The sequence below is a fragment of the Nomascus leucogenys genome, chromosome 11 (assembly GCF_006542625.1).
Source record: "Nomascus leucogenys isolate Asia chromosome 11, Asia_NLE_v1, whole genome shotgun sequence".
Taxonomy (NCBI): Eukaryota; Metazoa; Chordata; class Mammalia; order Primates; family Hylobatidae; genus Nomascus; species Nomascus leucogenys.
Window position 1 is genome coordinate 18,567,538 of NC_044391.1, and position 12,156 is coordinate 18,579,693.

At 38.8% G+C, this 12,156-nt stretch overlaps 1 protein-coding gene across 14 annotated transcripts in view; it reads left to right on the forward strand.

Moving 5' to 3' along the window:
- ADAM22 (ADAM metallopeptidase domain 22) overlaps positions 1 to 12,156 on the forward strand; it is a 258,439-nt gene that overhangs the window by 158,902 nt on the left and 87,381 nt on the right. For all 14 annotated transcript variants that reach the window (XR_004032234.1, XM_030822043.1, XM_030822044.1 and 11 more), the window contains 2 exons: positions 4,311 to 4,393; positions 11,260 to 11,323. Coding sequence is in view for 13 of the 14 variants with exons in the window: in XM_030822043.1 (XP_030677903.1) it covers positions 4,311 to 4,393; positions 11,260 to 11,323 (147 nt within the window). In the remaining variant the exon portion in view is untranslated. The remainder of the gene's footprint in view (positions 1 to 4,310; positions 4,394 to 11,259; positions 11,324 to 12,156) is intronic.

The following is a 12,156-nucleotide window of genomic DNA, read 5'->3' on the forward strand; positions in this document are numbered from 1 at the left end:
CTGAAGTAGATAATTTTTAAGTAAAATGCAGTTTATGATTTTCAAATGCAGTGCATATTCTAAAACATATAGGTGCAAAAAATACAATTATATCTGTCCCATTAGTTATTAAAATTTAAAATACACCTATTCTTTGACCTCCCAGGTCCATGTCTAGTACTCTATCCTGCATATATACTGATAGAAGTGCACAGGAATATATGAAAGGATGTTTGTTGCAATATTATGACAGCAAAAAAGGAGATTTTCTAAATGTCCATTAGTACAGGACTGTTTAAATGAATTATAGTTCACCCCCATAATGGAATAGTATGCCGTCATTGGAAAAAATATGGTATTGATGTAGAAGGATGCCAAGCTTACCTTAAGAAAAAAAAAGTCAAGTGGCTGAACAGTGTACATAGTATAAAACTATTCGTGAAGTGTAAAGGATATATGGATATATGTGTATGTGTGTATGTATGCATCTACTTGAATGTACATAGACTATTCTTGACATGGTACACAAAATGTGTCAAAAATGCTTACCATTTAGAAGGCATCTACAGCTTGAATAGTATATGTGAAGGTAGTATTTTTATTCTTCACTATGTACCCTTTCAATTCTTAGAATTTTTACACCACATGTGTATTATTTTAAAATAACACATAACATAATTATTTACAAAATAAAATACTAAATTTATATTTAATAATATAGTTTATATAAATTAAGAAAGCCCTTTAACAGCCTAACTCTTGGACTAAAAAACATTTCTAGGCATGTTAAAGGAAATAAAAGCTTCATTACTTCTTAGTTTAAATAATTATTGACTTATGATTAATGGTCCCTGAAAAATATTACAGCACAAAAATGAACTTTCACCATTATTTCTAATAATTACATATGCCACCAGTTGAGACCTCAAGATTTGAATTCTAGTAATGCAAATTGAGATTTTTTTTTTCCCCTGGTGTTTATGCCTCTGCTGAAGTGTCATGGAAACATTTAATAATGATTCAACCATATTGAGCTCTTTGCTTCATTTGCCACATTAGGCTTTTGTACAGATGAGTCCTGATCATCTGCTGTTTTTGGCTTGACTCCTATTTTTTCAAATCAGAGATTAGTGAAATATTGTTTTCCATTATTGAATCATCTATATAACTCTCCCCAATATAATGGAGGAATGTTTTTAAAAAATGAATTATTTGTCCTTTTTATGATTTAATATGACGTGTTTCCAGAGTTAGGTTTTTGAAGAAAACTTTCGTAATTTATAAAATAGTATGCTTTGACACTGGCATATATCCTCATGACTATCAATTTCCATTGTTTTCTAGTCTGATACCATAATTCTTGAGATCTTTTTTTGTTTCTATTTCTCTTTATCTTTGTTTCTACTATCTTCATTTGTTACTGTTCACCATGAGGCTCAGACTTCTAAGAGGAGAAGGTCTGATTTGGTTAGTCACTGTCCAATATAAGGAAACACTTATAGACAGAGTCCTGTCTTTATCAGGGCATCTGTTGACTGTTGACCTTTTATGCCGGGCCAACACAAAGCTAGAACTTTGATCTGTGATCCAATCAGATGTATCCAGGAAATCAGGGGCATCTAAGTGATAACGTCCTCTCATACCCTCAGAATCTAATCTATGGACTGTTCACCAGTCCAACAGGCCAGCACACACTATTGTAACTTTTGTTAAATTTACTCTTAGCCCTGATGACAAAGTAGAATACAACCCAACAGAATAAAAGAATAAACCCGCCTAGGGGAAAGGTTAGATTTGCCTTGCATAACTCACAGGTTCGAGGTTCAGCACTGGGGATAGGACACAGGCCTTGTATCCACATAAAGTTTTCATCCCTACTTGGCAACTCCCCAGGTAGACAACCATAATCTCAGAGATTGTGGTTCCTATGTAGAAGAGGGATAAGAATATTTCTTTTTAGGATTGATATGAAGATTTAGTGTGATTGTGTATGTAAATTGAGTAGACCAGTAACAGACACAGTAATTATAATAGCAGCAAACATTTGTTGAGTACTTCCTATGAGCCAAGCATTACTCTAAACTCTTTATGTCTGTTAGCTCATGTAATCCTCATAGCAGCCCTATGAGATAATTATCTCCAATTGACAGATGAGAAAATGGAGGCACAGGCAGTCTCTGTAATTTGCTTAAGATTACACAGCTGGTAAGGGAAGGAGCCAGTAGCTCACGTTGTTAACATCTACACTACGCTGGCGCTCCACGTGAAGTCAGTGCCCTATGTTCTAGTGTCTAGGACTTGTTTCAGCCTCCAAGACTCTGTGGCCTTCTGGGTTCCATTCCCTGTACAACCCAGATGTGAAGTACCACCCTATCTTCTCCATTAAATGCAACCACAACCCTCAGTTCATGATGGTCAGTGGCTCCCCTGGGAATCTGGGAAGTTTAAGGTCAGGGATTGCATTGTGTACCATTTTACCTGCTCTCCACTCCCTCCCCAAAGCTGAGAGTTACCAGCCTCTGTGGGATTATCTCACAAGGAGCAGTAGTCTCAGGCTAGGCTGGTTTCCTTGGAATTTTGGTGAAGAAAATGTCTTCAGCCTGTTACATCTCCATGTCATCCTGTTTTCTCTCCTCCATTTGTGAAACACTGAACATTTGAAGTAGTGTCAGTCCTTAAGTCATACTGTGAAGTAGGTAACATTTGCCTCTTTAAACCACCTATCCTATCAGTCCTTTCTGTTTCACTCTTTCATATCTCAGTGAGTCAATTTAATTAGAAGCTTTCAGCTACTGAAGAAATAGAAGATTAGTGACAGAATGGAAAGAGGTCATTTAGAGAAGAGCTTCTCGAACTTTAATGTGCATATGAATCATCTAGGGACTTGTTAAAATACAGATTCTCTACAGTAGGTCGGGGATGGGGCCTGAGATTCTGCATTTTTAACAAGCTCCTAGTGAGGTCAATGCTGCTTGTCTCTGAACTGCACTCTGAGTAGTAAGTATTTAAAGGTGACATCCTAAGATGGCAGAAGATTTACCTTCTTACCTTTCCAGGCACATTGAATCCAAATAAATGAATTTCTCTTAGTAGAATTTTATTAATGCAATTGGATGCTAAGAAAAACTTCACAATTTAAAACCCTGCCCATAAATTGCTTACCAGTTAAAGCCATTGCTGGTTTGAGAAAAGAATGGTATGAACTTGTTTATCTGGTAATCAACATAAACACTGTAAAAACAAGCATTTCCTCCATCAATATAATTTAGTGACTCTCAAATGATTTATATTCATTTTTACGTAGCTTTATGTAAAAGAGTATTGCTTTGCTGCTGCTCATGATTGAGTTTCGTTTTTTTTTTTTTTTTTTGAGACAGGGTCTTTATTGCCCAGGCTGGATGGAGTACAGTGGTGCCATCTCAGCTCACTGCGACCTCCACTTCCCTAGTTCAAGCAATTCTCCTGCCTCAGCCTCCTGAGTAACTGGGATTACAGGGATGCACTACCACATCCAGCTAATTTTTGTATTTTTAGAAGAGACAGGGTTTTACCATATTGGCTGGGCTGGTTTGGAACTCCTGACCTCAAGGGATCCACCCACCTCAGTCTCCCAAAGTGCTGGGATTACAGGCGTAAGCCACTGCACCTGGCCCATGGTTGAATTTCTTATAACTAAGAAAGCAGATGATTAAACTTTGGTGCAAGGGTCACATATGTATTTCCTTTCTTCTCTTTTTTTGTCATTTTTTCTTTTGAGAAAGAATTTCACTCTTTTTGTCCAGGCTGGAGTGCAGTAGCACAGTCACAGCTCACTGCAGCCTCGAACTCCTGGGTTCAAATGATCCTCCTGCCTTAACCTCCCTAGAGGCTAGGACTAGAGGTGCATGCCACCACATCCAGCCAATTTAATTTTTTTTTTTTTTTTTTTGTAGAGATAGGGTCTTGCTATGTTGCTCAGGCTGGTCTTGAACTTCTGGCCTTAAGTGATGCTCCTGCCTCGCCTCTGAAAGCATTGAAATTGTAGACATGAGACACTGTGCCTGACTCCCCATGTGTATTTCAATATCTCTTTCTTTGTTCCTCTAATATCACCTACATAAAAGAAAGGTTAAGTCAACTTTTATTTCCCTGAATTTTGATTTGGAGTCAGCTCACTTGGAGTGTTTATGAACAATTCTGTTAGAAAAGATTTGATAATGCTAATCTGAATAATGAAATATCATGCAGAGTTCTAGATGTGGAGGTGCATTGTGAGTAGAAACCTCCTATGAAATGAAGCAGCTGATTCTCCTTGTGATGCAAAGACTTACATTCTTTATTTCTGTTTTCAGGGAGGAGAGCACTGTTACTATCAGGGCCATATCCGAGGAAACCCTGCCTCATTTGTTGCATTGTCAACATGCCACGGACTTCAGTAAGTGTTCAAAAAGTTATTTTTACTGTTTATTTTTTCAATAATTTATTTTCTTTATTACGAATGCACTATAGTAGATATCCCTATTTTGTGTCAAGAAGTAATTTTAAATCGGTGATGGATCTGATTTTTTTTCTCTTTTGTATTTTATAAAACAAGCAGATTTTTAAATTAGGGTTGCAAATGGTCGGGCCTGGTGGCTCACGCCTATAATCCCAGCACTTTGGGGGGTCGAGGCAGGCAGATCACCTGTGGTCAGGAGTTTGAGACTAGCCCAGCCAACATGGTGAAACCCTATCTCTACTAAAAATACAAAAATTAGCCGGGCATGGTGGCAGGTACCTGTAACCCCAGCTACTTGGAAAGCTGAGGCAGGAGAATCACTTGAACCTGCGAGGCGGAGGTTGCAATGAGCCGAGGCCATGCCACTGCACTCCAGCCTGTGGGATAGAGCGAGACTCTGATTCAAAAAAAATAAAAAAAAGAAAGAAAGAAAGAAAAGTCCTACATTTTGCAAAAGAAAGAAAAAATATATATTGTCAAGAAAAAAGACAAGCATACATTAAGAAGATGCTAGACTCCATCTCAAAAAAATTAAATTAAATAAAATTAGAGCTGCAGAAAACAGAGGCTTTTGAATTTCACAGTGATATCTTAAAATGATTATTTGAAACATTTTTCTAGTTTCATCCAAATTCAGACATGAGTGGTTTGGGTTAACTTCGGTGTCTGTTTCTGTGGATGTTTAGCCCCTTGATATTCTTCCCTACTCCTTCTTCATTTTAGTTTTTATATTTTCGTCAAATAATAGAAGTTTCAGTAAATGGAAACTCTTGACCCCTTACACAAAGAGAAAAGGCTGCTAGTGACCTCAAGAGCTCATATGTCTTTGCCCCTTTTTTTCAGCCTGAATCCCACCTAATTCATAGCAAATCTGTGGGAGGGTCTGTCGTTTCTCAGAGATCTCCAAGGAACAAAGTTCGTCCTTCCTCAGGGCCTTGCTTCCTTTCTCATAACCTTCTCTATCAAATAATGTTTGCTGATGTTTAACATGGGAATACATCCACTTCCTCCATCCTGTCGATAATGATAATGCACAGGTGGTTGTTTCTTACTTGTTTGGTAACCCCTTATAAAGCTACCATGTCATTCCTCAGCATTCTGTTTTAACTAAATCGTTTCATTTCCTTCTTTTTGTTTTACTTTTTGGCACAGAACAATCCAGCACTTTAGTTTTGTTAAATTTTCGTTGAGAAAGTTTAAAATAATTCCTTTTTGTTACCACGTTAGAGATGTGGCTTTTCATCTAACAAGCAGTTACTGGGTGTCTCCTGTGTGCCAGCCCTAGAAATATTAAGGCGATTGAAACACAAGTCCTGGGAGTTCACAGTCTCATGAGGAGGCCAAATCTAGCCCATTTCCTGATGTGGAACATGATAGGTATATTTGCTTTTTTTTTGAGAGAGAGAGAAAGAAAAAAAAAAACTGGGAAAAATGCAAGCTAAGCATTGTCACTGAAGAACAGGTGGCACCCAAGGGCTCTGGAAACATGCCACCTGAAGACGGTGGAGTGCAATAGGTTGGAATAGCCTATCTAAGGGAGAGGGTTACACTCACAGATCTTAAATCTAGGAAAGAGAGCTAATGGACACGGCCAGAAAATCTAGCTAGTCTGCCTGAGTGACACCTCTGGTCAGGATCTGGGAATAAGCATATTAGGCAGAAAGGAAAGAAGAATATAAGGGTAAGTTAAATAACCAGAGACAGGAGGCCATGTGCCTGAGAGCATGGAAGACTTCCATTTCCTTGTTTGTGCTAAAAGACTACTGTGAATAAATGTGTACATTTATTTACTTTAAATACATTATTTGAAGAAAGAGGTTTTTACAAACATGGAATCCATGCTTAATATCGGACAGTCTCTGTTTTCTTATTAGGAAAAAGAAACATTGAAGTCCTTTTCAGCGGTAAAATTGTTACATCTGAGCTCAAGACAAGCACGTCTGTACCTAGGAATAGCACAGTGAGACCTGTCCACATTTGTGACAGCAAGTGTATATTGGAGGGTAAAAAATGAAGTGTTTTTTTTTTCCCTTTTCTCTCTCTTAAAATCTCAATCCAACTTCATAGTGTCAGCATCTTTCTCAGTACTTGTTCCAGTCTGCCTTCTGGTTTTCCAAATGGGCTCAATATTGTGAGAATCAGAGAGAAGATATTTGTGCCTTCTAAGGGCTATAAATGGACCTGAGAACCTAAGGATGATACCTGTTACTAATCCTACTATAGACATGTAAAGAAGGATTGAAAAATAACTTTTAGGCCGGGCACGGTGGCTCACCCCTGTAATCCCAGGCATGAGCCACCATGCCCACTTTTCTTTTTTCTTTTCTTTTTTATTTTCTTTTCTCTTTTCTTTTCTCTTCTCTTTTCTCTTCTTTTTTGTTCTTTCATTCGTTCATTCGTTCGTTCGTTCATTCATTCATTCTTTCGTTCATTCTTTTCTGTCAGAGTCTCGCTCTGTCCCACAGGCTGGAGTGCAGTGGTATGATCTCAGCTCACTGCAGCCTCCGCCTCCCAGGATCAAGTGATTCTCCTGCCTCAGCCTCCCAAGTAGCTGGGATTATAGGCACCTGCCTCAGCCTCCCAAGTAGCTGGGATTATAGGCACCTGCCACCATGGCTGGCTAATTTTGTTTTTCACTTTGGGAGGCTGAGGCGGGTGGATCACCTGAGGTCAGGAGTTTGAGACCAGCCTGGCCAACCTGATGAAACCCTGTCTCTACTAAAAATACAAAAATTAGCTGGGCGTGGTGGCAGGTGCCTGTAATCCCAGCTACTTGGGAGGCTGAGGCAGGAGAATCACTTAAGCCCAGGAGGCAGAGTTTGCAGTGAGCTGAGATCACGCCATTGCACTCCAGCCTGGGCGACAGAGCAAGACTCCATGTCAAAAAACAAACAAACAAACAAACAAACAAAACCAAGGAAAATAACTTTTAGGAGATTGCATAGTAACTGGATCAGGAATAGAACTCAGAATCCTGCCTTAGTTATGTATTTTTATTTTTATTTTATTTTATTTTTGAGATGGAGTCTCTTTCTGTCGCCAGGTTGGAGTGTAGTGGCACGATCTCAGCTCACTGCAACCTCCACCTCTCAGGTTCAAGCCATTCTTGCGCCTCAGCCTACTGAGTAGCTGGGATTACAGGTGCCTGCCAGCATGCCCATCTAATTTTTGTATTTTCAGTAGAGACGGGGTTTTGCCATGTTGGCCAGGTTGGTCTCGATTTCCTGACCTCGTGATCCGCCCACCTCAGCCTCCCAAAGTGCTGGGATTACAGGGTTGTTTTAATTAAGTAAATTTTACTTCTCCTTTTAAGAACGTTTTTATTTAAAACTAAATAAAAATAAACAGAAAACCTATCGTGCATCTTGGAACATTGTCAGAATTGTGTAGGACCATTTTAGGCTTTCTTAGACTTTTATGAGCACATAGGATAAATATACCCTTGTATCATCTTGTTATTTAGTAATTATTACTTCTCATCTTGACTTTACCTTCCGAACAAAAATTTCTGGAAGAAATATTTTGGGGGGTTGTTATGAAATATTGAATAATGTATGTTGTCCCAATTACAGTGGTTTATATATGAGATATATTATGTCATCCATGACTCATCCTTTATAAATTACCAAGTGCGTATTTTTTTTTATTTTTTTATTTATTAAATTCAGTTGAATAACATAAATAAGGGAAAATCAGATTCGTATATCTTTCCCATAAAGAACCTGCAAGGTCACGTTTGTTCGGAGTCAAAGGACTAATAGGCAATGTTTTGGTCTTGGTGTGTTTGGTGTTAATGCAAAAATCTTGTTACTATGGGAACCTTAAAGAATGGAGTTAAGTGTGAGTTTATTGCCCTCTTGTGGAAATTTGTAAGAATGGCTTTTTCCTTTCAAAATCTTATTTTGATACAACCTTTTGAAATTTTAGCTCAATTGGTCTTAGCTATAGGTTTTTATCAAGTATACTGTTATGGACTCAATATAAAAATTAGGATTTATATAAGTAAAACAAAAATATTTCAGTTCTCAAAGCATATAAAACACATGTATTTTTTCATTGTTAAGGAATTAATAATGGCATATTATCATATAGCAATCTAGAGTCTTCTGAGATACAGATAGTGTCAGAATCTGTTGTCTTCATATTGCCTACATGATGTTTAAGTCCAATAAAAAGAAATGACTTTCCCATTGGACATTAACCTAATATAAGGATAAATAACACTCAGTACTATGTTAACAAAATAATCTGCTTGCTACTTTGTTGGTGTTGCCACATGAATTTTGGCAAACTGTGATGGTTTCATATGACTTTCTGGATGGATATGGCTAGTTCTCAGCAAGGGTAGAGAGATACTCCCTGCCATATTTGGTCTACGTTTTTGAAAGGCTCCCCCTCTGACTCCTTCGGCACATATTGTCAGTAATGTCTTACAAACTGCATCTGTTTATCTTTAAATTCCAAATAGAATGTCATCCAAATTCAGAAAGTACATGTGGCTGAAAACAGTGCAGCTGTGAGAATAATCATTCTGTGAGTATATAGAAGTTGAGGACATGTGGAAGATGTTATAGCAGGAATGAAAGAATTTGGATAGAGGCAGAACTTGGAGGCCATTATAATTATAGCTCATGGAATTTTACCAATTTCACTAAGTCTTCAATGAAAGACAAATACTAGTTTATGTTTAGGAGCTTGGCTGTCATATAGTCATTTCTACCAAAAACTAAAAAATTACTACAGCTCATAGCTTTGCTACCCTCAGATGCCCGAATGATAAGACAAGTTTCTTTAACATCATAAAGGGCCTGATCTCAGTAAAAGGATCCTGTTCTTCTAAAAGCAGCAGCTATCAGAATCTGTCTGAGTGGGAGCTGAGGCCATTTGTATATTTAAGTGCTCTCCAGAGGATTTCTCAGATGGCTGGTAGCCACCCCCAGCCTACGAGGTCCAAAATGGAATTTTTTATTTTTAAAGAAATATAGGGTCTTGCTCTGTCACCCAGGCTGGACTACAGTGGCACAATCATCAATCACTGCAGCCTTGAACTCTTGGGCTCAGGTGATCCTCCCACTTCAGCCTCCCAAGTAGCTGGGACTACAGGTATGTGCATCACCAGGCCCAGCTAACTTTTTAAAAATTTTTTGCAGAGAGAGAGTCTTGCCACTCACTACGTTGCCCAGGCTGGTCTCAAACTCCTGGCCTCATGTGATTCCCCCCGCCTTGGCTTTCCAAAGTGTTGGGATTCCAGATGTGAGCCCCATGCCCAGCTCAAAACTGAACTCTTAAAGGATTTGCATCCTTCCCTCTGCTCCCTGCTTCCCTAGGACCATCCTGAAAAGCTCTTTCTGCAACCCCCTTCCCCCGCGCCCTCTTTTTTTTTTTTTTTTTGAGACAGGGTCTCACTCCATTACATCTTTTTTTTTTTATCTTGTTAAATGACACGTCCATTTTCCCAGTTGCTCAGGTCAAAACTTGGAGTCTTCACTAACTCTTCTCTGTTTTACATACTTCGTTTCAAATCCATCAATAAATCCTACTGGTTGTACTTTCAAAATATATCCGGAATTTGACCAGTTCTCACCACCTCCACTATTACTGCTCTGATCTAAGCCAGCATCTTCTTTCACCTGGATTATTGCAGTAACTTCCCTGCTTCTATCCTTGCTGTGCTAAAAATTATTGTAACATAGTATCTGTCAGGATCATTATAAAACTTAAGGAAGATTATATTTCCCCTCTGCTTAGAACTTTGCAGTGGCTCTTCATCTCTCTTAGAGTAAAAGCCAAGGCCCTAGGAAGTGCCCACCTAGTATGGCCCCCACGGCCCTCTGGCACCATTTATTGCCCTTCACCTGATTATTTTCTTCCCTAGAATTTATCACTGTCATATATATATGTATAGAAAATAAATATATATATTATAAATAAACATATATATATATATATATATTTATTGTATGTCCTCCCTAGAATACTTATCAGCACCACAAGAACAGAGAATTGGTCTGTTTTGTTTGCTATTGTATCCCCAGCACCTAGAACAGTGCATTGTAGGTGCTCTGTAAACACGTTGATTGAATGAAGGAATGCATGAATGGAGGTAGGTAGCAGGTTGCAAATGGGCAGTTCGTGGTCCCATCTGTCTGACCTCTATTCCTATTTCTGCTCTTACTGGTTAAATAGTTTGGCAAGTTACTTTATCTCTTTGGGTTTCAGTTTCCTTACCTATAAAATAAGGATAGTCGTTGTACTTCTCTTGTAGATTTGTGGAAAAGATTAAATGAGTGTAAAGTATTTAGCTTGTGGCAAGTTCAAATGTGTTAGCTGTTGTTACTAGAACATCTTCCATGTTTATGGTAGGACGGGCATTCTCAGTATAGTCCCTGAAAACCTGCATCAGGATCACCTGGAGCTTATTTAAAATGCAATTTCCTGGGTTCCAGTCCAGAAATCTGAGAAGAGTCCTGAAAGACCTGCGTTTTTACTAGCTCTCCAGATGACTTTTTGCGTATGAAAATCTTGGAATTCTATGTTAGAGGAAGGAGTGATGGGCGACAGCTAGAGCATGGCAATCCTGAGCATGGGGTCAGGTGAGGATGAGGTGACTCTACCTATAAGGAATCAGAAGGAGGGGCCTTCTTTCTCAGTGGTGTATGTGGTGTGTCTGGAGGTGATGGATGGGACTGGGAAATGGGCATTGAGAAGCAAATGGGCCCTCTGGCTGCTGCTGATTTTAAAATGATCTTGTTCTGGGATGAGAGTAGATGGCCATGCCTAATTTTTTTTTTTGTCGTTGGCAGTGGGATGTTCTATGACGGGAACCACACATATCTCATTGAGCCAGAAGAAAATGACACTACTCAAGTAAGTGCTCCTTCTGTTTGTTGTGGCAAATGGAAATGTTTATGCTGAGAGCTTTTTTCCTCTCCTTTTTTCTCTCTACTTTATTTCATTTTTATATTTTTTAGGGTTAAGATAGTAAACGTATGTACAGATGCTCCTCGACTTATGATGGGTCTATGTCCTGATAAACCTATCATAAGTTAAAATATTATAAGTAAAAAATGTATTTAATACCCTGATAAATGCATCATAAAGTCAAAAACATGTATGTTGGGGACCGTCTGTATATTTTAAACTAAATATTGAGTAAGTCAAAACCACAAGTGTTTTTTAAAAAATTTCTTGCCGGGTGTGGTGGCTCATGCCTGTAATCCCAGCACTGTTGGAAGCTGAGGCGGGCATGAGGTCAGGAGTTCGAGACCAGCCTGGCCAACTTGGTGAAACCCCCTCTACTAAAATACAAAAATTAGCCAGGTGTGGTGGCATGCGCCTGTAATCCCAGCTACTTGGGAGGCTAAGGCAGAAGTATTGCTTGAACCTCCTGCCACTGCACTCCAGCCTGGGCGACAGAATGAGACTCCATCCCCAAAACAAACAAAAAATTTCTTTTGTTTCTTTCTCTTTTATATTGGAAATATAATACTTTCCCTCTGAGGTGTTCTGAAATCTCTACTTCCATCTCAACCCTAATGTGTTATGATCTGTCTTAGTTTGACTTGGCTACCGTAACAAAATACTATAGACTGGGTTGCTTAAACAACAGAAACTTTATCTCAGTTCTGGGCACTGAAAGTCCAAGGTGCCAGCAGGGTTGACATCTGGTGAGGACTCTTTGCTTGAGTTGCAGACGGCTA